The 22,697-nt window shown below is 39.1% G+C and overlaps 1 protein-coding gene across 1 annotated transcript; it reads right to left on the reverse strand.

The window, feature by feature from the left end:
* Positions 1 to 2,777: 2,777 nt before the first annotated feature.
* Positions 2,778 to 22,079, reverse strand: LOC125905752 (DNA ligase 1-like). The gene is made up of 6 exons (XM_049603941.1): positions 21,811 to 22,079; positions 17,486 to 17,627; positions 14,416 to 14,842; positions 11,596 to 11,838; positions 10,596 to 10,837; positions 2,778 to 8,243 (listed from the first exon to the last, which is right to left on the reverse strand). The coding sequence occupies exons 2-6, from the start codon at positions 17,617 to 17,619 to the stop codon at positions 6,956 to 6,958; spliced, it is 2,334 nt and encodes a 777-aa protein (XP_049459898.1). The 5' UTR covers positions 17,620 to 17,627; positions 21,811 to 22,079; the 3' UTR covers positions 2,778 to 6,955.
* Between the last annotated feature and the right edge of the window lie 618 nt (positions 22,080 to 22,697).

Here is a 22,697-nt window from a genome sequence, read left to right on the forward strand (position 1 = left end):
AAGGCATATCCACCAGCAACATGCAGTGTACTGCCGATTTGCTCCCATGCTTTTCTGTCATTGTTGTGATAGTTTCTGAATGACATATCAAACACTAGGTAAGCAGCAGTATAGGGATGCACCGAAATGAAAATTTGTGGCCGAAGCCGAATATTATTAAACGCTTGGCCGAATACTGAGTACTGAATACCGAATATCATTGTTTAGTTTTTCATTAGTTTTTGCAGATGAACCCCCTCCAGATTAGTGTTGTCACGGTACCAAAATTGGGACCCACTGTACGATACCAATGAAAATATCATGGTTCTGAGTAGTATCACGATACCACAGTGAAAATGATGTAGATGTGCCTTTTGTCATTTATAAAAAGATAAATCACTTTTCTATAATACATCAATGATATTTCAGTGGAATAAATTACTTATTGACTTATTCATACTTCAAAAACAGCATCAATCAGTGATTAGCATAGGGGGGATCAAAATAAAATAAATAAATAAAATAAAAATCAACCAGCCACCCTCCTCCCCTGACAGTCCCTTCATAAGTAAAGAACAGTCCCTAAAGTGCGATGAGGTTTGTGGGCCGTTACCTGCCACTGAAAGACTAAAAGAGAGAAATGTGAAAGGCTCGTTTCTCCTCTGACACGTCACGTACGGTCTGTGTTCAGCTGGCTCGGCTGTTCAGGTACTTCTGGGCAGTCATGACGGCAAGAAGAGGATATTATTGGAGCCGACTTCTCCGTCGCTGGGTAAGCTGATGGCCGCCGTATTTGACAGGAATACATTAACGTTACTGTCTGTGTCTGTGACCCCCGTTCAACCCACAGTCGGTGGGATTCGCCTTTTGTCTCTGCTGCTGGTTGAAATCTGTAGGCTGCTCGCACAGCGTGCTGAATGATTTAAGCCTATTTTGCTTGCTCAAAAATATTTCTGTCTGCCGACATTTTAATCCTTCCGTCATGGCACGCCGTTTGATTGCGTTATCAAAACATGCCACTATTATTCGGCCTTGCTTTTAAGTTATTCCACCGAATACCGAATGTGTGTGTTTTTTGCAATATTCGGCCGAATATATTCGGTTACCGAATATTCGGTGCATCCCTACAGCAGTAAATCTGCAGTGACGTCACCAGTGCCTTTCTAAAAAGTTCAGAGATTTTCAACTAGAAGCACTGGGAGAGCGAAAAAAAAGGTGGGTGCAGTGCTTTTGCTCTAGGCAGCTGCATATGGATGGGAACAATTGGAAAAACACACCAGCTCTCAGAAAAAAAATACAGTGGACGCACATGGGGCAATCGACCATTGTCACTGTATGTCCAGTAAACTTTTTTACACAGACAGGTTTATTGTCATTATAGGTGTCTGAAGTGTCTCTTTACCTTTCACTTGATGAGGTCGGTTTGTTATCGCTTCTTTAAGCAAAGATCCCATTCTGAAATATCATGAGATGTCAGTTGTTGCAGGAAGACAATGGTGGAAACATGTGTGAGATCTGGAGAAAGTATAGTATTCAAAGTAGTTTACAGAAAATGTAGTTTGGTTTAGTATTATCTAAAAGATTTTTCAACATCATCAATACATATTTACCAGAGTTCAACAATGCGGATGAAGCCATTGAATTCTATAGCCCGTTGTGCGGCCACCTGCTGCTGCCCTCTTGCTAAATAGTTATAGATCAATTTCAAAAGTTATAGCTCACACCAGTCTCTTTGACCACTGTACACAGAAAAATCGGGTTCAGGTTGAAAAGTGCCAAAGTTATCCTTTAAGGGCCTGTGTCAACATATCATTTTTTTCTCAGTGCCAGCATCGAAATGCAGCCGCCTATAGAAAAAACGCTACACCCAGAATCTTTGTTTTCAGAGCACTCTGGCTTATTTTTGTGGTCGCTCCAAGCGCTTCTAATTGAAAATCTCTGAAGTTTTAATTGACCAAAGTACACCAGAAAATAGGGTCCAGATTGAAAAATACCATATTTTTTTTTTGTTTTATGTCGATCAGTGAGTGACCATCACAATCACGACATGCTAGAGTATTGATGAGTGTGGTGTAGGGGAGTGTATGTTGACAGCATTAGAGAAAATGAAAAAATCTAAAGCCATCCAGGGAGGATTTCAAAATAAATAAAGATGAGATTCACAAATTTGCACATACAGTATTCTTTTGTTTTTAGGGTTTGTTATTTGTGTCAGTTTCTCTTATTCTTGTTGTAGCTCTTAGTCTTGTTTGTAATGAATGCATAGGCTCAGATAGTAATGTAGTTTGGGGGAGGGGGGGGCTTGTCTAGGGCGTGGAAGGTGCTAGGTCTGGCACTGGTAGTGGGACTTTATTTTTATTACATATTTTATATTGCGTGTGTGTGTGTGTGTGTGTGTGTGAAAGATAATATAAGAATTTACAGTTTGAATTCAACTTTTACATCTTCCTGTTAGATTGAATGCTCTACCTAAATGTAATTAAAGGTTTAGCAAAAAAAAAAGCTTTATATTACAGTAACTGCAGTTTCACTCTATTTTTGTATAAACTCTTCCATCAAAGTGATTAAAAACAACAATGCATTTATCTCGCTACAAATAATGTCTGTGTAGTTAAAGTGTGATGTCACTTTATGTGTTGCATCTGCAAAACTACACTGTCACACATGATAGTCACTGGAGAGAAAATGTCCACAAAGCTGCAGGCTGAGATGAACCACAGTGACTCTGTGTCTCCATCTAGTGGCGGTTTCATAAAACACACTCAAAGTGTGACTGGAAAAGTTAAAGGGTCAGTTCATCGATTTTCAGTCTAGATTTTATTTACCCATTGTTTCCAAATATAATTCAGCATAGAATAACTTAATTTAGAACCTCTTAGCTTTAGTTTGAAGAAATTAGGGGCCCTGCTAGCATGCCATAGGGGCTCCAGTGTTTGTTACAGTCACAAAATGAAGCACCAACTACCCACCTCTCACATTTGTCACAACATGCTTTATCTTGTTTATATAATTCTCACCAAACAGTTTGTGGTTTTAGGGGGAGTTACATGCTGGAACCATTTATTAAGGAAAAACAGTGTATCCATCTTCCCTCTACTTCTGTGCAGCATTCAGCTACAGCGCTGGTGTCCAGATAGAGCTGGTGAGCACAGTATTTGATCTCTGTACTGGCATGCCTGGTATAATACCTAAAATTACTTTTTCAAATGAGTAATGGAGACTCCAAGAAGCTGCATACAGTCACTGCACTTGGCTGTTGTCTGTCAAGAAATAGAAGGTGTATTTTTTATCTTGGGACATTTAACCAGGCTTACCGCAACCTGCCTGCAGCTCCATACTTAATGCACAGACATGAGATTGAAATCAATCTTGCAAACTCAGACAGAAAGTTAAAGAGTCTATCATCCAAAATGTTGAACTGTTTCTTTAAAACAACTTTATGCATTGTTAAAGGGACAGTTCACCCAAAATAAAAAATACATATTTTCCCTCTTATAGCGCTGTCTCTCAGACTAAATAGTTTTGGTGTGAGGTACAGAATTTTGGCAATGTCCACCGTAGAGATATCTTCTATCCAATACAATGGAACAAGATTGCACTCAGCTTGTGGTGCAAAGGAAAAACATTGAAAAAACTCAATGTCTCTTTCCAGAAATCATGACCTGGTTACTCAAGATAATCCACAGACCTTGCTGTGAGCAGTTTATGATTGAGTTTTAAATGTTTTTATTTTCTATTCTTTTTTTTTCTTTTTCTTTTTTTGGGCGATGTGAGCACCACAGGCTGAGTGCCATCTTCCATTATATTGGAGAGAAGGCAGACATCTCTACGTCTGATATCTCCAACACTCAGCAACTAAAACCAAAACAATCTAGACTGATAAATGGTGCCATGCCATTGTTCTGATGGCCCATAAATCCAAGGTCTCAATTGTCCAAAAAAAGTCCCATTTTTATCCAGGTAAACAAATGCCCATTGCTCTGAAAGTGCCATTTCTCCAAAATTACGCAGAATTATGTCATCAGATTGGCTTACCCTGATATATTTATCTTAACCTTAACTAGTCTAACTCTTAATGCCTAAATTCAACCAACCTAACCAACAAAGGGAACATGCACTAGCCAACCAGGGAGGTGAAATGATGTCACTCTGCATGATAAATCACCATGTGCTCCTGACTGTTTGGGAGAGTGCCTATTGGAACAATAGTTTTAAGGATAACAGGCTGTTGTGCAAATGGACTTTCAGTCCAATGGGACATTTTTCGAACCATTGGGGCTTCAGACTAATGGACCAATGGAACAATTGGCAGTTCCCTGATAGACAGCACTACAGGTAGGAGGAAAAATATGAACTGTTCCTTTAAACATTTGGCTACCAGACTTTTGTTTGAAAAATTCACAACTTTAATAAGTGCAGTTTAATATTTATACATTATCTTCTTACAACAATGCAGTACAGATACACAGCTTTATACAAACTGGTAAGACCCATATCTGCATCGTCTTTCACATCTACAGTATATGGCTGAACACAACATTTTATGACATTAAACTTTCTATATATTTAGACACATTCCTTCTTAATGTCTGCCATCTCTAAAGTGCTTCATATTCCCGGGCTGTCACTACCTAATGTTAGCATTTGCTGCATTTAACCCCTTATCATGCTCGCTGTTATTTGTAAGAAACATTAGTCTAACAATCCATCCTCAGTGGTTTTTGGGAACATTTTATTGGAATCAGCTCCACTTGGACAGCACTACTTCCCACCACTGGTCATGTGAATTGACCCTGTGAATCCCTTTATTCACATTTGAAGTCATGTTGAACATTAGCAGACTATGTGTTTCTTTAGTGCAAACATTAGCTTAGCAGCCATGGAGGATAGGATTATGTGAAAGACGACAGGGGAATCAGCTACAATGACATAAGAGACAGAATGGACTAGTCCACATGGAGACATGAATGATATTGTTTTCTGTGCGCTGTTATTTTCTTATCCTTTTTCTTAGCTTGTCATTTTATACTTCAAACCGTCTTAGAAGTATTACTGTCTTCAAGTGGAACTTCGGAGGTTGTGTTTTCAACATGGGAATATAAGTACGGAAAATGTTGGGAGTTTGACTTGTACAAAGCTGAACTGACAAAACTAACAAAGAAACTGACGTGACCTTGATTTCTTTAAAAGATGCTAACTGTTTTCTGCTTTCTGGTATCATCAGAGCTGGATATTGATAGTGCTGATATGATATCTTGGTTTATATTATTGATAATATCGGCACGTCATTGGTATCTGCGGATATTGGCTTTAAAATGAAATTGGCCAACACGTTGATAATTCTGATACTTCATCAGTATCAGCCAATATTGGCTTTAAAATGAGCTATTAGAATCGGCCAACATGCTTTTTCTTATTTTGAATTATTTTTACAATGAAGGAATATTACATACATCGAAAAATATTGTATTTTATGTCTCCATCTGCTGCTAGTGGGCCATCATGATAACAGTATGCATGCATAATATGATGTTAAATTCCACTACAGAAGAGATCACTAAATTTAGATGGGGAATAAAATGAGTATATCCATATCGATATAGGTTACCGGCCTAATGAGTTGTCATATATCAGCGTATCGGATACCGGCAAAAAGATCAATATCATGCATCCCTACTATTTACTAAGTAAATAGCTCTGTGTTTACATTTTCCAAAGTTGTCAATGTTGTCAAGTTGTTAGAGGGAAACTATAGTTTATTACAACTTGCATTGTATTTTCGTGGCTCTGGCTATTGGCTCAACGTATTCCCATAGCACAGTTCATATAGTGTCTTACAAACTAGTGCCTCTACCAGTTAGGTTAGGTTTATGAAAAAAATAGTGGCTGGCCGTCATCACATTATGTCCTGAAGGTGATGTGACAACGTGACGTGACATACATACATAACTTAAAACAACTTCACACTGACTTCTGGTTTCACACAGGACACAAACAGAAGTCTCCTGGGTTAAAGTCCTGTGTTTGTTTGACCTAACCACCACCCCAACCAAGTAATTGAGATTTTAACATAGCTAAAAATAGGTCCAACGGGGTAGCAAACATTAGCAGTCAGACAATCATACAGGATGTAAACAAGCCAACATTTCAGTCAGTTAGCTACCACTTTATCAGGAGGTAATACCATGCAGCTGAGGTTGGTACTTTTGCAATGTGTGCAGTCACAGAGCTTGGTGGTGGATTGTCAGTAAATCCCTTCAAAGTGCAGGGCTTCCTGCTTGTTAAAGCACAATGTCTCGCCCTTTATTTCTTACATATGTTAAATACAAAAATGAAAGTGTTGGTGTGGAGGATTTAAGGTTGTTTAAAGACACATTTGATGAAGCCAAGCTACTAAAGTAAAGTAATGTATTTTGTAACGGTATTTATTTTGCTGCTGAATAAGTAGTGAAGCCAGACAGTTTAGAGTCACTCTTGGTAACTTCTTATCATCTGCTGCCACTATGCACTATGGCGTACCTCAAGGCCTCTGGGCCGATTCATATTCAATTATGACATCTCTTTCCATCATTATGCTGATGACACTCATCTCTGTGTGTCTATAAAACCAGGATCCCCCAACAGACTGACTTCTTTAAATATGTCTAAGGGATATCAAGTGATAGATGTCTAAATACCTTGCCCAACTCTAGTCTGAATGCAGGTGAAAGAACATGGTAAAGAGGGTACAACAACCTTGCTTTCATATAATCTTAATGTTGCAGAATTTGGATCAAAATCAGGAACTATGTGCTTAGGGTGTGAGACAACAGGACTGTCAATGCCAGCTTTTGGTTCTATGGACACATTCTAACACATTCAGTATCATGAGTTCATTAAGGTGTTATACCCAGCCCTTTTAACTATCTTGATCTTCAACTTATTAAAAACTCTTAATGTACTTCATAACTCATAATCTTTGAGCTATTAGGAAATTTCAACTTTCCTCTTCCTCTTCTTCTTCTTCCTCCTCCTCCTCCTCCTCCTCCTCCTCTTCTTCTTCTTCTTCTTCATCCTCTTCTTCGTCAGTGTCTACATCCTTTGCTGTAGTCTGGTTCATCTTCCAGCTGAGAGTCCATTCACTCTTTGGCATACCATCTTCTTCATGCATCAGGCCCATGTATCTTTGACTCCGGTGCTCAGTGGAGAAACACACCACCTTATCCTGCTTCTTACAGCGACAAATCCTCCATGACTCTTTCCAAGCCAGCCACTCCTCCACATCCACCCTATCATACTCATCATCATCGTCTTCATCTCCTACTCTGTGAGCTACCGCCACCATCCAGGACTGCTTCCAGGAGGAGAAGGAGGCGTGCAGTTTATGGAACTGCAGATGGAGCGGGACATCAAGTTTGGGTTTGATTCGTTTCTTCACTACTTTGTTGCCCTCCTCTTTCTTGTCTACTTCCTCACGGTTGATATTCTCCTCTGCTTTGATCGTCATCTTTTCTACTTCAGTGTCTTCTTTGTCAGTTTCTTCCTCGTCTGCTTCTTCCTCCTCCTCCGCTTCCTCCTCCTCCTCCTCCTCCTCCTCCTCCACCTCTTTGCTGTCTGCTTCTTTGCCCTGGTCTTCTTCTGCTCCATCATCTTTGTCCTCTTCTTCCTCCTCCTCTTCTTCTACCTCTTCATCCTCCTCCCCTTTGTCTACACTGTCTTCCTCTTCATCTGCTTCTTCATTCTTCACCTCACTGTCTACTTTGTCTCTCTTTTTGTTTACATTTTTGTCATCCTCCTCTTCCTCCTCTTCCTCCTCCTCCTCATCTACATCCTCTTTCTCCTCCTCCTCCTCCTCCTCCTCCTCCTCCTCCTCATCATCATCATCCACTCCTTCATCATCCTCCTTATCTTCTTCATCTTCCTTGTTGATTTCTTTGTCTTCCTTCTCCTTGTGTACTTCTTTTTCCTCTATTTCATTGACATCTTTATTCTCGTCTTTCTCATCTACTCCTTCATCCTCCTCCTCCTCATCATCCATCTCTATGTCCTCCTCATTGTCGACTCCTTCATCCTCCTCCTCCAATTCTCCCTCCTCCTGTGTCTTGTTTAGTTCGTCCTCCTCGGGTTCCATCCATCGTTTAGGAGTCCTCCAGCCCTCCGTCCACTCTGTGCTATCTGTGACCTCATCATCCAGCTTCGATGTGAGGAGGAGGTTTAAGGCTTTACGTCTTCTAGTCAGCATGGCACTGTGTCGCTGACTGTACTCCAATGAAGCCATGCACCACCTGTGGATAGAGTGATAGTTTAGGTTTTACTTTAATCAGATTAGTTTGATGAACGGAATACATCAGAACATTAAAGTTTTTATCTTGATCCTCCAGATCCTATAGCCACATGAGGGGGGTGGATTAGCACTTGTAGTTTTCTATAATTTTCCATGTTATTGTCAACAAATCCCATATGTTAACCAACAATATTTGTTAGAAAGTGTTTGTATGTGTATCCAAGCGTAGATAAAGCTTCTTCGTTTGTGCCACAGAGCTCCATTGTTGTCCAAAAATCTATTAAAAAAACATGTCAGTGAGTCACACTGTTGCACTAGGTGACATTTTCCTTCATTACCATGAACACATGCACGCTGTAGTTTATTTTAACTCATTCCCATATAAGCCATCCTGCTGCCCCAAATACTCACTACTTCACCAAATGTGGATATAATCGGTCACTGAAAATAGTCCCCAGCAAATGCACAATTTACTGTTTAAGTAACGTCTCATAGAAACTACAGTGACCAGCTGTTTAATGAAAACTGTATGTTTCTTAGGCATTTTAAAAGATTTTCATCTTCACTGAGTGCCACAGACAAAATAGAGACCTTCAGAGGTATGAACTTGTTGGTTTTGGTCTTTTTATTGTTTCTATTGACAATAATAAAAATATTGAGTATCACCAGCCATATCCTTTAACTGGATGTTTACCAGTGCTGAAAAGTAACACATTTACTCAAGTTCTGCATTTAAGTACAATCTTCACTTGAGTATTTCCATTTTACGCTGCTTTATACTTCTACTCTACTTCATTTTAAAAAGAAATACTGTACTTTTTACTTCAGTACATTTATTTCACACATATTGTTACTGCAAATTGTAGCCTCTATACACCCACAAAGGTGTGTGATTTCACAAAACTCTTTGCACTATTAGTGATAACTAAGTAAGTTAACAGGTACACATCAACAGAAGGGTAAGGGATATACATACAATGATACTCTTAGAAAATATGATGCATTCCTGTTGATGACCTACCAAACTGTATAATAATGGTCAGTATTTGCTCCATCTGCGGCTACAACATTAAAATGCTGCTTATATGGAATAAGAAGTAACAAATCAATAATATGTAATAATATAACACTGACAGGGTTCCCCTCTGTATGGGTTTTAATACTTTTAATACATTTTTGGGATAATACTTATGTATCTCTAACTTATATGTTTTATTCTTTTACGTAAGTGAAGCATCTAAATTCTTATTCTGCCATTCTGCTGCCATTCATTGTAAATTAAAACCACCATATAGCATCCTTGTTGTTGAGAAGTAATCTGATGCAATCAGATTTAAAAAAAAAAAAAAAAGAAAAAGAAAAAGAAAAAAAAGAATCAGGACTTTCCTGATCCCAGCAGAAGGGTGAATTTCAGGAACAGCATGTGATAACAGATGTAAATTGGTCAAATATAGGCACATTCATTTACATTTTGCATTTAATTTGTTAAACAGTTACTGTCATGAAATAGATTAAATATACAGTAAGCTATTTATTAAGCCTTTCAGTATAGCAAAGTAAAAAATGGATATTGTCCCCATAAAATAATGCCCCCAAAGCTGTCAAAATTTAACAAAAATTATATTATCTCAAAGAACTCCATTTTGTTCTTTTTTTCATCCCTTCGTCAGACTAGTTTGTATTTAAGTCCTGGTTTTCAGTTCAGTCTTTGCTGGATCCTTGGTTTGGTTATGTGATCTTTAGAGTTGCTATATCCCTGCTCTAACCTTGAATAAAAAATATTTATTTCAGTTCATGCTGCCTGTAGTCTCTTGCATTTGGGTCCATCTATTCCACACATTATAATCCTGAAATCTCACCTGCAATTCAAAACTCAAAAGCCGCTCAATCATAACATGAGAAAAGTTCAACTTTAACTTTCCACTGTGACAACCAATCACACTTGTTTAAATTCCCTCGTGGAGCAGAGGCACAGCAGTTGACAGCTGAGCTGTCAGCTCCAACTCAACTGACGTTGTGGGAAAAGTCAAAAGTTGCAGTTAATGGCTTCCACATTCACTATGATTTAACTTCAACAAGCTACAGGGACTTAAACAGTGTGTGGAATTGGACAACTTTGATATGCACCAGCAGAGCGGCTACGAGAAAAAATAACTGTCTTATCAGAGCTGATGATGTAAATGGCGTGTAATAACCTAGATTTCTCTCTCTCTCTACATGTTAAATCTTATCCTGCTGCAGCCTCTACATTAATGTGATTCGGTGCTTCAGACACATTAAAGTGCTGTCAGATTGATATAAAGGGTTCACACCTGAAAGATGTTTAACATTAGGCATGGGACACACAACCCACCTCATCTGCTGCCTGTATTCATAGGAGGAGCTCCAGTTCTTGTGACGTTCTTCTTCTTCCTCTGGAGGTGCTGCAGAGAGCAGCCAGGAGTCAGTCCAATCAGGCAGGAACACGTGGTTTATCATGGCTGTGGTTTCAGTGCTGGAGGAGCTTGCCGCTGATGTCTCGTTGTCTGTGGTATCTTCTGGTTCAAGTTCAGCCCTGTGCAGTTGCCATGCATCCTCCCAGTCTGAGGGCCCCTCCTGTTTGGGGATCACAACATGCATGTTAATAACAATAATAACTAGAATTACCACCTTGCAGGTCTATGCCTCTGCAAACCAGGCAAGTTACAGGCAGGCAGTTTACATCCATGTCTGTGAAATCATGGATGCTTCACACACATCTCCCCCCCAACAACATAGATGGTCTACAAAATCAGTACAGTTTCAAAGTGGACACCCTAAATTAGCGTCACCAGCGTCATCCTGAGTTATGACATGAAGTAATGGCCAGAAAAGTGTTTTGCAGAACATTATGATGTCACAATAAGCAATTTAGTCATAATATGAATTTTGAATTATGGCCAAAAACATGTTTTGTGAGCTCGCAGTGACCTTGAGTCTAAGTGGAAGTTTGTGCCAAATTTGAGGAAACCTCCCTTAAGGCTTTCTTGAGATATTGCGTTCATGAGAATGAGACAGACAAGGTCAGTCGGATTAAGGTCACAGTGATCTTGACCATCACCAAAATCTAATCAGTTCATTGTTGAGTCCAAGTGGACATTTGTGCCAATTTTGAAGAAATTCCCTCAAAGCATTCTTAAGATATCATGTTTACATGAACAGGAAGAGTGGACGGGAGGGCCTATGGACGGACAGGTAACTTGAAAATGCACTCAGGCATAAAAATGGATGTTTGCTCAGTGATCATGAGTCAGCATTTCCTGTCTCAATTTGCTTCTTTATGGCGACGTAAAAGACAATAAGAAAACAATAATTGTAATGATGCTGATCCCCACCTGCTCCTCTAGCTGTTGTAATTTGTCCAACTTGTTGCTGATGCTTTGTTCATAATCAGGCCAGATGCAATCCCACTCCCTTTTCTCCTGTCTGAAGGGAAAGTTCATGATCTTCCAAGTGCCAGCCCAGACAGGAAGAGTATATATTCCTATCTTAGGTTTGCAAATCAATTTTCTTTCAAACGAAATCTCCCACTGGAACTGTTTCTCCTCGGCGCAGTCTAGCAGGGCAGGACTCTTCACCTGGAAACAAGAACAATGGAGACAAAAGATAGTTTGCAAAATGTCTATTGGTAACTTTGCACCTATCCCACAGTGGTCTCTTCTCTTGTGATCTGGGGAGGTTATGGATGAATCTGCTTGAGATTATGGGTATTTATTTACAACAGGTGAATGACAGCTCTTTTCTTCACTCAACAAAAATCCCTCATATTCCTCTCTGGGCAAACACATAAATCTACTTGGCTGCCACTGGTTTTCTTTCAGAATTCTAAGCTGCAAAAATGTGGGTATTTTAAAACTGACAGCCAACTTTATCATCAGTCTTATTGTAAAATATGCTGCCGTATGTACAGGACATATTAAAGATCGAAATGTCATTCCTTTAGACCACAGTGATGGCATAGAAGTATTGACACAAAACAACACAATAAAACAGCAAGGCTTTAAAATACTAAGATACAAAAAAAAAAACTTAAAAAAACAAAACAAAATATCTACCAGTTAATTTGGAGGTTGGAAGGTCAATAAAAAGGCACAGATCAAGGACAAACTAGAATTACTGCTTTAAAGTTGTATGACTCCGACAACCAATCAAGTTGCAGTTTACATCCATGTCTGTTATGATGTTCAGTAATGGCCAAAAAGTGTTTTTGCAGAACATTATGATATCACAAAGAAGCTGACCTTTGACCTTTTGGATACAAAATATCATCACTTCATCATTTTATCATTTTAGACATTTGCGTGAAATTTGGTCAGAATTAATATATGAATTCTTGAGTCATGGCTTAAATGTTATTTTGTGAGGTCACAGTGACTTTCAACCACCAAATTCTAGTCAGTTCATTGTTGATTCCAAGTAGATGTTTGTGTCAAATTTAAGGAAATACCCTCAAGGCATTCTTGAGATATCATATTCACATGAATGGGACAGACAGACAGACAGGCAGACAGGCAACCCAAAAATATGAATATGCTATCCACAGGATGAGAAATTAGCAGCAGTTTTTGTAGTGTTCTGTGCAAAATAATTTCTACACTTTAAATGGGGACCAAGAAGTGTCATTATTTAAGTACTTAGGTATTTGGTTGGATAACAAGCTTTCACACACATTGAAAATCTTGTGAAGAAGCTAATATTAAGGCTATGTTTTTATTTTTGGAATAAGGCTTGATCTGACATGTTAGCCAGGAATAAATTAGTGCAGGCTACCTTTTAAGTATTTTGAACTATGGTAATGTTGTGCACACACATGTTGCTTTACTCTAAACTTTTTTTTTTTTTTTTCCAGCACCCATGTCAACAGATTAGAGCAGCCACACTGCCTACGTGAGCAGTGCTGCTCAGCTGCGGAGCATCTACAAAAAAGCAGTCTCGCAATTTTTTTTTTCTTGTGATATGTGGTTTTCAACAAAAATAGACACTGAAAATGGTCTTTTGATAATCATATTGACATCGTATCACCTGTCACTGCACTTTCAGTGACTAGATAAGTCATACACATGAAAAAAATGTATATATTAATTTTTAGCTCAACACTTCCTGTTTCCATTTTAAAATGAAAGCCTTTTGACATTAATTCTGTGGACAAAATACCCTTCATTTGTTAACAAACAGCTTTTCATTGTGAAATTCTTGCAGGACAGTGTTGTTGAAGTGCAGTGGCTTCATAGTGGCTCCATAAATTAGTGGAGTATCATCTATTCATTGTGGAAATACCGTAGTTATTGCAGCTGGCAGCTCTGCAGCAGTACCACAGCAGCAACGCTGTCTGTGTGAACACTGCTCACATGCAAGCCACAGCAATGCAGCAAGGTAGCCGTCTTGCAGTCAGTGTGGCCCGGGTGTGAGATCTTGTGTACCACAGTGCTTTACAATTTATAACCAACTCTGGTCCCTGTACTCATCATTGTAAACGTCATGATTTGATGACTGCCATCACTTTTGTATACTTTTGTTACAAGGCCATGCTGGGTAATCCCCCTCATATGTTTGTAATCTGCTGAAACAGACCTCCAGCAGACGTCAGCTTCATTCCACCTTGTGGTTTTCATACCAGGTAAGGGTTTGCACTGAGCTGGTGGAAAAGCCCTCTCCTACTTTGCTCTCTGGACTTGGAATAATCTGCAGAGAAAATTTTGATAATCTAGTCCCCTTGGAAAATGTTAAGCTATGTTAAAATTCCAGGTAACTGAGAAATGCAGCTGTTCTGTTTGAACCTGTTTTAGTCTCTTCATTGTGTGTTTGAAATAAATCACTTATTGATTCCATAAGTTGTCAGCATCATGTAGCCTACAGCTTCATGAGGATAATGGAGTGTACTGCTTTACCTCCAACCCTTATCCTCACATCTTTATCCTTATGTTAGTGTTCCCTGCGCTCTTTTGACCTAAAATATGCGAAACACCACATACTCAAAAACTTGAAATACTGAATATATGTAAAGGTCTGAACCTAAGGAATACCAAGGCAATAAATCAGTCAAACCTCCCAGCACAATCCACTGCCTGGACTTGCACACTGACCAACAGCTAACCAGTGATCTGGTGTTTAGTATCTTTAAAAATGAATCCATCAGTTTGTGTCAGTCTCAGTACCTGTTTCCAGGAGTGACTCCATTTATCAGCAGGAGATGCCTGTTCAGCCTCTGCTCCGAACCCCTCTGACTTGTACTCCCTACTGTTAGTCAGCTCTATGGTTGTGAATCCTGGGATTCTGGTTTTCACCTCTTTGGCCTTCAGGTAAAGGTACTTTGGAGGCTTCAGGCTTTGCCAGGAGTCCTTCCAGCACAGGCTGAACACATCAATTTCAACTTTACGTTTTGGCCTACGAGGTTTGGCTGGATCTTTTTTCCTGGGAGGAGGTGGAGGAGGAGCAGCTTCCACTTTGGGTTTGGGAGGAGGGGGGACGATTTTGAATTTGATTTTCGGTTTGCTTTTTTCTGCTTCAACTGCTTCAGTGGTGACCCTATGGAATTCTCCAGGGGTAACAAGTGACCAGTGATAATTCCATTTTGAGACAGTTCTGCAGATTCACAAACACAACACAAACAGAAAAAATAAGTGAGATCAACTCATATACTGTCATAATGAGTGGACTTGAAGAAATGTAGCTGTGGCAGGTGCAGACAGATCCAGCAGCTAATTTTATGTGTTGTGCTCTCAAGTGCTGCTGACATTGGACTGGAGCCATTATTACTACGTAGTATTAGATCCACCCGTGTGTATGATAAATCTGGAATAGTGAATTAGATAACCAAAGAGCAATCATGTACACAGCTAATGTCTATGTTTGTTTCCTCCTTAGTCAATGCAATGTGCTTTTATAGCACCACCAAATTTGCCTTTTTTCATAATTGTATGTGTATGTTAATTCAAGTATGGCACACATAAAAGGGCATTTCCATTTATGGACAGCAACATTTTTTGTCTAAATCTAGATAGTTGTTTGCTGGTCTGTGGTGTTAGCTAACTTGGATGATGAACCTGGTTCAGGATGTTTTTTTTCACCCTGAAATCATCTGTACAGGTAGTGCCTCCACTCATATAGCTCCATAAATGAGTTGGTTTGAGACCATTCTCCTCCAAAAAATGGCCAGGTCATTTGTACGAGCAAAAAATGCGTATTTACATTTATTATTAGGCAGTGACCTTTAGTAGTAATTAGGGTTGTAACAGTATGGGGTTTTCACAGTATGATAACCGTCTCAGAAAATATTGCAGTGTTACAGAATTATTATTATTATTATTATTATTATTATTATTATTATTATTATCAGTCAGGATGTCCCTCAATGGAATAAAAACAGAAGGCTTATTTTTGGTTGAACAAATGTTTTATGACAATAATTGAAACTTGAAACCATTTTTTAAAATGGAAGTCTGTCTAAAAAGTCTCTCTTTTAAGAATAACTAAAATAACGGGGAGATTCTCCATCCAGCTGCATTTTCAATGATGTAGATAAACAAATGTACAGGGCATGATAACCGTCAATTTTCATATCACGGTATGCCTTGAAACTGGTATATCTCTGCAACCCTAGTAGTAATTATGACAGGAGCAAAGGAAGAACTCGGGTGACGTAGTATAAAAACAGTGCTAGAGCGGGAGGGACATGGCGTGAATGGGTCAAACAAACACAGGACATTCATCCGGGAGACTGGTATTTGTGCCCTGTGTGAAACCAGAAGTCAACATTTAGTTTTAACAACATAACATAGTAAGTGGTGGTATGTCATGAGATGTATGTCACATAAAACATGTCAGTATGTCACGTTGGTTACTTAGTTTAAGACAAACATGGTCTTTTTTGTAAACCTTACCAAGGAGTTTTGTTGCCTAAACCTAATCATATAGTTTTTGTGCAACTACAGCTGTTTCACAATGTTAACAACACATTCTCATCCTAACAAGTCAAATATTGAAACTTCGTCAGCCAACCTACACATCAAAACATGACATGCTAGGTATCCTCCTGTGTCTGTTGTTGCCGTTCAGGTATGGCAAATGCACACTTGTTGCATGTGTTGTGCATTTACAAAATACACTTCAGTTTCACAGGAAATGTACAGTTTCTGCTCGTTACATGTGCACAGTATTTTTCAAATTAAACTTAAAACATACAAAAGACACTTTATTTTTAGATTTATTTCTCCAGGTGAAGGCAATAAAAGATGTGGTGGTGGTAAGGTTTAGAAGGTGGCATCACAAACTGCCACCGCCCAGTGTATATCATATTGTATAACATCTATTGCACGTCTGTCCGTCCTGGAAGAGGGATCCCTCCTCAGTTGCTCTTCCTGAGGTTTCTACCTTTTTTTTTCTCAGTTAAAGGGTTTTTTTGGGGGAGTTTTTCCTTATCCGCTGTGAGGGTCCTAAGGACAGAGGGATGTCGTATGCTGTAAAGCCCTGTGAGGCAAATTGTGATTTGTGATATTGGGCTTTATAAATAAAATTGATTGATTGATTGATTGATTGATTGATTGATTGATTGATTGATTGATTGATTAATTGATGTTGCAGCAAAGGGTTTCTCTGTGTGTTGGTGTCTGATGCTGATATCCACAGTCAAAGCGATGGAATTTGTCAAGTTGGGAGTGAGAACTGGCTGACGTTAACCATGTGTTTAAAACTGCGACAGCTAACACTCATATGGACCGTTTCATTGCTATTCTGTTGCTAGGGCAACAACTTTGGTCCCTGTTTACTTCCTGTCAGCTTCTGCATTAACATACATTCAAACAGGAAATACAAAGGGACCCATTTAGAATGTTTATGTTGTCCAGTTTGAAACGGTCTATATGTGTTATTTTGTTGTCCACTAGTAGGTACACTGATTTAGGAAGTGCTCTTGTGAGTTTTATTAGAATAGCATACAACCTATGTGGTCGTATGGGTTGGAGGACTTGTTAGTTTGAGCCAGTTGGAGGTGACTGAATAATGTGTTAGATATCAACTGCTGATAGGACTGATATGTAAAGCAAAAACCTAAAAACCTTACAGCCAATTAAAGTCCAGTTTTTCATAAGTTTGTAGGCACAGTTCAACATTATTTTCAAGATCTTTACTGTATGTTAAGAATAATTTTGTATGATGCTGTATGATTTTATTCACTGTTGAACTCAGGATTGTGATAGAAAAACAACAAAAAACATCATGTATCCTCACATTTTGAAGGAACTCTTCTCCCTCCATTCAGCCTCCTGCTTGCACTGGTCTGCAATGCTCTGAGCTTTCTTCTCCCATTGGTCTCTCAGTGGCCCGTTGCTGAAGGTCCTCTGCTCCCCTTTTTTTGACAACATCCTGTTGCCTAAGAGACACACACAAGCAGTAAACATTAGAAACAGCAACAAACACGTCACTCTTGGCTCGTGTTGCATTTCTACAGTGTAGCATATATCTCTCTGTTGCTGTTTGTGGTGTGGTGAAGGCTCTCCGGACATTTGACATTTGATGATCAGTTGTTCATTTTTACTATAAGCATCACCTTATGGAGACTTCCGGTATCTGTAAGTACTTCATCACAGCAGAGCTGCAACTAACAATTATTTTCATTAATCCGCCAGTTGTTTTTGGTTTTTTTTTATGAATGTGTTTAGTCTATGAAACAACTAAAATATGAAAATATTACCATCACAGGTTACCAGAGCCTCGATTGAATAATCATTTAATAATTTCAGCTCTACATCGCAGTAAACATCATGTTTGCATTTATTGTTATTAATGTTTTGTGTTATAATGCAGTGCACTCTTCTCAAACTCTCAATAGAAATACTGCTGTGTTCTTGTATGGTTTTTACAATTCTTCATGATAATGAATTCTTTTTCATCCCATAAATAATTCAGTTCATGTAAGCCTAACACAGACACACACCTCTATTGAGCATCCAGCAGTAATTATAGCTTAAATAAACAGGTTATAATTAACTTTTTTCTACTACAAATGACTCTTTGCAGCTGGTTCTGAAATATGAATGTTGCACTGCTTTTTATCCAGAAAAAACATAGTTCCCCTGTTTACTATCATTTGTTTACAGGCTGCAGACCGGTGACGTATAGCTGCAAGGAGCTGACACAGTCAAGGCGGCGTCCACATATATGTCTATGATTGTGCCTACCCACAGCAATCGAAAAACGGCTTCTGCTGGGGTACAGCAACACCACTTGGACAAACCATATGCAGCACTGCAGTACATTGTCATACAAGAACCAGCCATAGTCGTAATAATAAAGGTGTTTTGTAAAGTTAAGCATATCTGAACATTGGCAGGGGGATGTGTCCCCCCCAGTATGTATAATAATTACGACCTAGATCTGTATGATTCCTGGACATTGTTTTTAAAGATGCTAGATAATGACAAAAACAGTAAATTTGCTTTGGTCTAAATATTTTAATAACAATACATTTTATGATACTGCTCTTGCTGCAAATCCAGTTTCCCCAGTCAGCATAAAAAGAACACATATACCGACATATTAAATATTAAGCATGCATTTGTAGAATTCATATGCTCTTGTATTCAGACATACCTCAAATGGGAGAGAGGTAGATAAATGTAATAGTCCAGTTTTGGTCCAGCTCTCAGTGCAGTGTCTTGTTGAAGACTGACTGGTTTAACTGTGACACAACATGACAGACGTCACTCTATAATTAAACACAGGTCAGCAACAACAAGGAAACACCACCGCACTGAGTCTGTAAAGATGGACATCCTGCTTCTAGACTGAAAAATGATGAACTGTCATGTCGCCTGCTCTACCACTAAGCCACTGACGCCCCAAACTTTATGATTTTAAAAATAATATTCTGACACACTATTCTGACGCGATGTGTATTTGGTTGTTTCTCATTTGACAAAACACTTCCTGCTCTCAAATACCAGGCAAAGATTATGTAACACTGACTATGATGGATTGTCTGTCTTCAGTATGTTTTAAGTCAGTTGATTTAGTTATAGAAATGAAGTGAAACCAATGGAAATCTATGTAAAAAGTGATGAAAGATGTGGGGAAAATTCTAGTTAATGTGCTGAAATATACAAAAACAACTATCCTACTGTACTATAGACAAGCCATAGAATCAAAGGTGTTACAGAGAACTGTGTAAAATAGGGGTTGCAGAGTTTAATCCCTGTCTGTCTGGAAGATATACTCTGGTGCTTAGCAGTGTCTATGTTGATAATGAGGCTGACTTATCCAAATAACTATGACTCAGAGTTAGGGGATGAGCTCAGGCCTCAGGCCCCTGCACATGATGGTTTAAGGAAGTCCCCCATGAAAACTGCTGAGAATCAAATAACAGTGACCTCAGCATCTGAAGTATTTTTTTTACAGTTATGGATCAAAGTATCTCTTTTCTTGAGATACATATACTTTTAAATATAATCAGAGTTGCTGGATGGTGATTTTTTTTGGTCTTTTGATGGAGCTGGTTAGTAGCTTCCCCTTAACTGTGCTAAGCTATACCAAACACTCTCTGCAGAGATTCTGGAATAGTCAACCAAAAAGCTTAATTTCTGAAATACTGACAAAAAAAGCAAGATATGCAGCCGATCGCTGTTATTATTAAACTGTCCATAATAGCGTCAGGGGGAAATGCAGCAGGACAACAATGGAACTTAGGGCGGTGGAAGTCTGAGTGGGGCAGGCAGGAGGGGTGGTGGATGGGTCCAACAAACCCTGTTCTTTCTCCTGAACCCAATCATGTGCTTTTGTTGGCAAAACATAACCATGTGCGTTTGTTGTTGAAGGAAAGAAATGTAGTGCATTTATTCTGAAAGAGACTGCATGTAATCTGTACATTTCCTGTAAAAAAGGAAGTGAATTTTGAAAACAGACAATTCATGTAACAGGCTGAAGTTGACACAGCATCCCAGAAAGTCAACAACCAACGCACCCAGAGTACCTTGTAGGTCATATCTTAACATGGAAAGTCCATGACCAAATGTCGATATGAGACAAGGTCGTGGTGAGAATGTGTTGGTTTGACAGGGGTAGGCTTTCAGCATTTAATATGCTTAAATGACAAAACTTACGATGTCTTTGTATTCCAAAAATTCTCCTTCTTTGTCAAAACATGGTGCCTACATTACTCACAATGCAACTTGATTGACAGTTCGGATGAAGATTTTGGTGTGTGGGTGGTAGTGTTGTCACAATATTGAAATTTCTGGCTTAGATTCAATACAGTGGTGCAGTGGTTAGCAATGTCACCTCACTGCAAGAGGGATCTGGTTTGAACCAGGGTGGGGGAGCCCTTTTGTGTGGAGTTTGCATGTTCTCCTCGTGGAAGCATGGGTTTTCTCAAGGTACTCCGGCTTCCTCCCACAGTCCAAAGACATGCAGGTGTTAATTTGTGACTCTAAATTGGCCGTAGGAGTGAATGTGAGCGTGAATGGTTGTCTGTCTCTGTGTGTCAGCCCTGTGATAGTCTGGTTACCTGTCTAGGTTGTACCCCACCTCTTGCCAAATGTCAGCTTATCAATGTGAATTGAAATTAAATTCTAAATAATGCTGTAGCAGAATGTTAATATACTGCATTAACATACATAGACAATAAAACAGTATTAATTCTGTTTTTATTTTGTTCACTTTTTTTCTCCTAAAACCCCAGAAGAACCAATAAGAGTACCATTTAAGTACCAGATTGATAAGCATCAGTAAGATACTTACGATACCCATCCCTACCACTTCCTCATGTCTTGTTTTCTCAATTAAAAAACTGTAAGTGGTAAGTGGTCCAGCCATTTACAATACCATATGAAACAATGGACATTGAGAGCGTACAATTTCAAATTTTAATTTATATATAAGTAAAACAAAGTTACAACATGACAATGACGACTTTTCTTGGTTAGTAGCAGAGAACCGAATGACTGTAGTAAACATTAACAAGAAGAGCGAGACAACACAGCTGGTACTGCTGTATTGATACTGTGGGAAATGAGTGTTGAAAGCGTTTGAAATATCCAGAATCGATTTGTATCGAGGAATCAATATTTTTGACAACACTAGTTAGCAGAGGTCTGTAAAACTAACTCTTCTTCTAACTCTAACTCAAACTTGTAGTCTTCAGCCCCAACCCATGGTGACCCAAGTGACATCACTTGAGGACATTTATCAGATTTCACACAGGTTCCTCTGGAGACACTGAAGGCTTTATACTACTTTATCACATAGCAGTAGACTTTCCCAGCACCTGTAAACACACTTTGATGCTTAAAATCAGTTGAGTTCCCTTTAAGCTTTTTCCAGGGCTGCCCTCATCTGTCACATGACCCCCAGCTTTTACGTTATAGCAATCCATTCAGAGTTTAGCCTAGCATTAGCTTAGCACAAAGATTGCTAACATCTTCCAAACCTGAAAAAATATTCCTTCCAACATGTTCCAGCGCTGTTTTGAAATATAACATTTAAACCCAAACATTAATCATTTAATAAAAATATTCTGAATAAATAAATTCGGAGAAATTAGTAAACCGATTCTGACTTACCTGATGATTTTCTGTCTCTCTCTTACAGTCTGTCTGTCTGTTTACATCCCCTGCTGTGACCAATAACAGTTTACATCAAGGTGAACTACAGCATGTATCCACTGTCTGTCTGTCTGTCTGTATCTCTGGGCCTGTCGGTCTGTAATCTTTAAAGTAGCTACTGTCTCTCTGCTTGTATATCTGTCTACCTCTGTCTGTCTGTCTCCCTCTGTATTCAATCAGTTTCTGCAGTTAACTTTTATTAGCTTACACGCAGTCTGACTTGTATATCTGCTGAGTGGTGAGCAGACTTCCCTCCTCGCTATTTTTATATCATACGTTGAAAGATCCAGAGCTGCAGCGCTAAATTTAGTGTCGGGTGAGGCACGGCAAACACGAGGAGAGCAGCAGGCAGCCTGGAAATGCAGAGAAGCGACTTGAATTGGAAGAAAACACTGAAGTGAAATCAATCTTTATTCAACAGGTGCCACAACAAGAAGGAACAGAGCGGCTGTAAGTCTGCCTTAGCCAATCAGAAACCATTGCTATCCAGAGTCATTCTGCATGCTGAAACACAGCAGTGACATTGACAAGAATCCAAGTAGAAGCTCCACCTCCAAACAGTACTCCCCCTGGCAACCGGCCAATCAGTGTAAGGATTATGTAGCAGTTCCTGGTATAGAGGGCATCCAGGGCTCTTGCGGTCTAGGTCTCGTTCTCACAGATAGTTTTAGATGACAGAAAGTTGGAGCACAAACAGGTTTGGATCGACATGAAACTCGCCTGGTGAAATCATCAGAGCAAAAGATAAACAACTGTCTTACTACTTAAATGGCTCTTAGATAAAAGGTCAAAGGTTCAAACCTGTCAACATAAGAAGGAGAGGCCAACCATGACTCTCAAGGTGC

This window comes from Epinephelus fuscoguttatus, linkage group LG18, assembly GCF_011397635.1.
Source record: "Epinephelus fuscoguttatus linkage group LG18, E.fuscoguttatus.final_Chr_v1".
Lineage (NCBI taxonomy): Eukaryota > Metazoa > Chordata > Actinopteri > Perciformes > Serranidae > Epinephelus > Epinephelus fuscoguttatus.

Bases quoted from the DNA above. Each gene is read 5' to 3' on its own strand.
- LOC125905752 (XM_049603941.1), bottom strand. From the start codon at position 17,619: ATGTTGTCAAAAAAAGGGGAGCAGAGGACCTTCAGCAACGGGCCACTG. The intron at 11,839-14,415 runs GTACTGAGACTG...TCTTGTTTCCAG, and splicing joins GGAGTCACTCCTGGAAACAG to GTGAAGAGTCCTGCCCTGCT. The intron at 10,838-11,595 runs GTGGGGATCAGC...ATCCCCAAACAG, and splicing joins TACAACAGCTAGAGGAGCAG to GAGGGGCCCTCAGACTGGGA.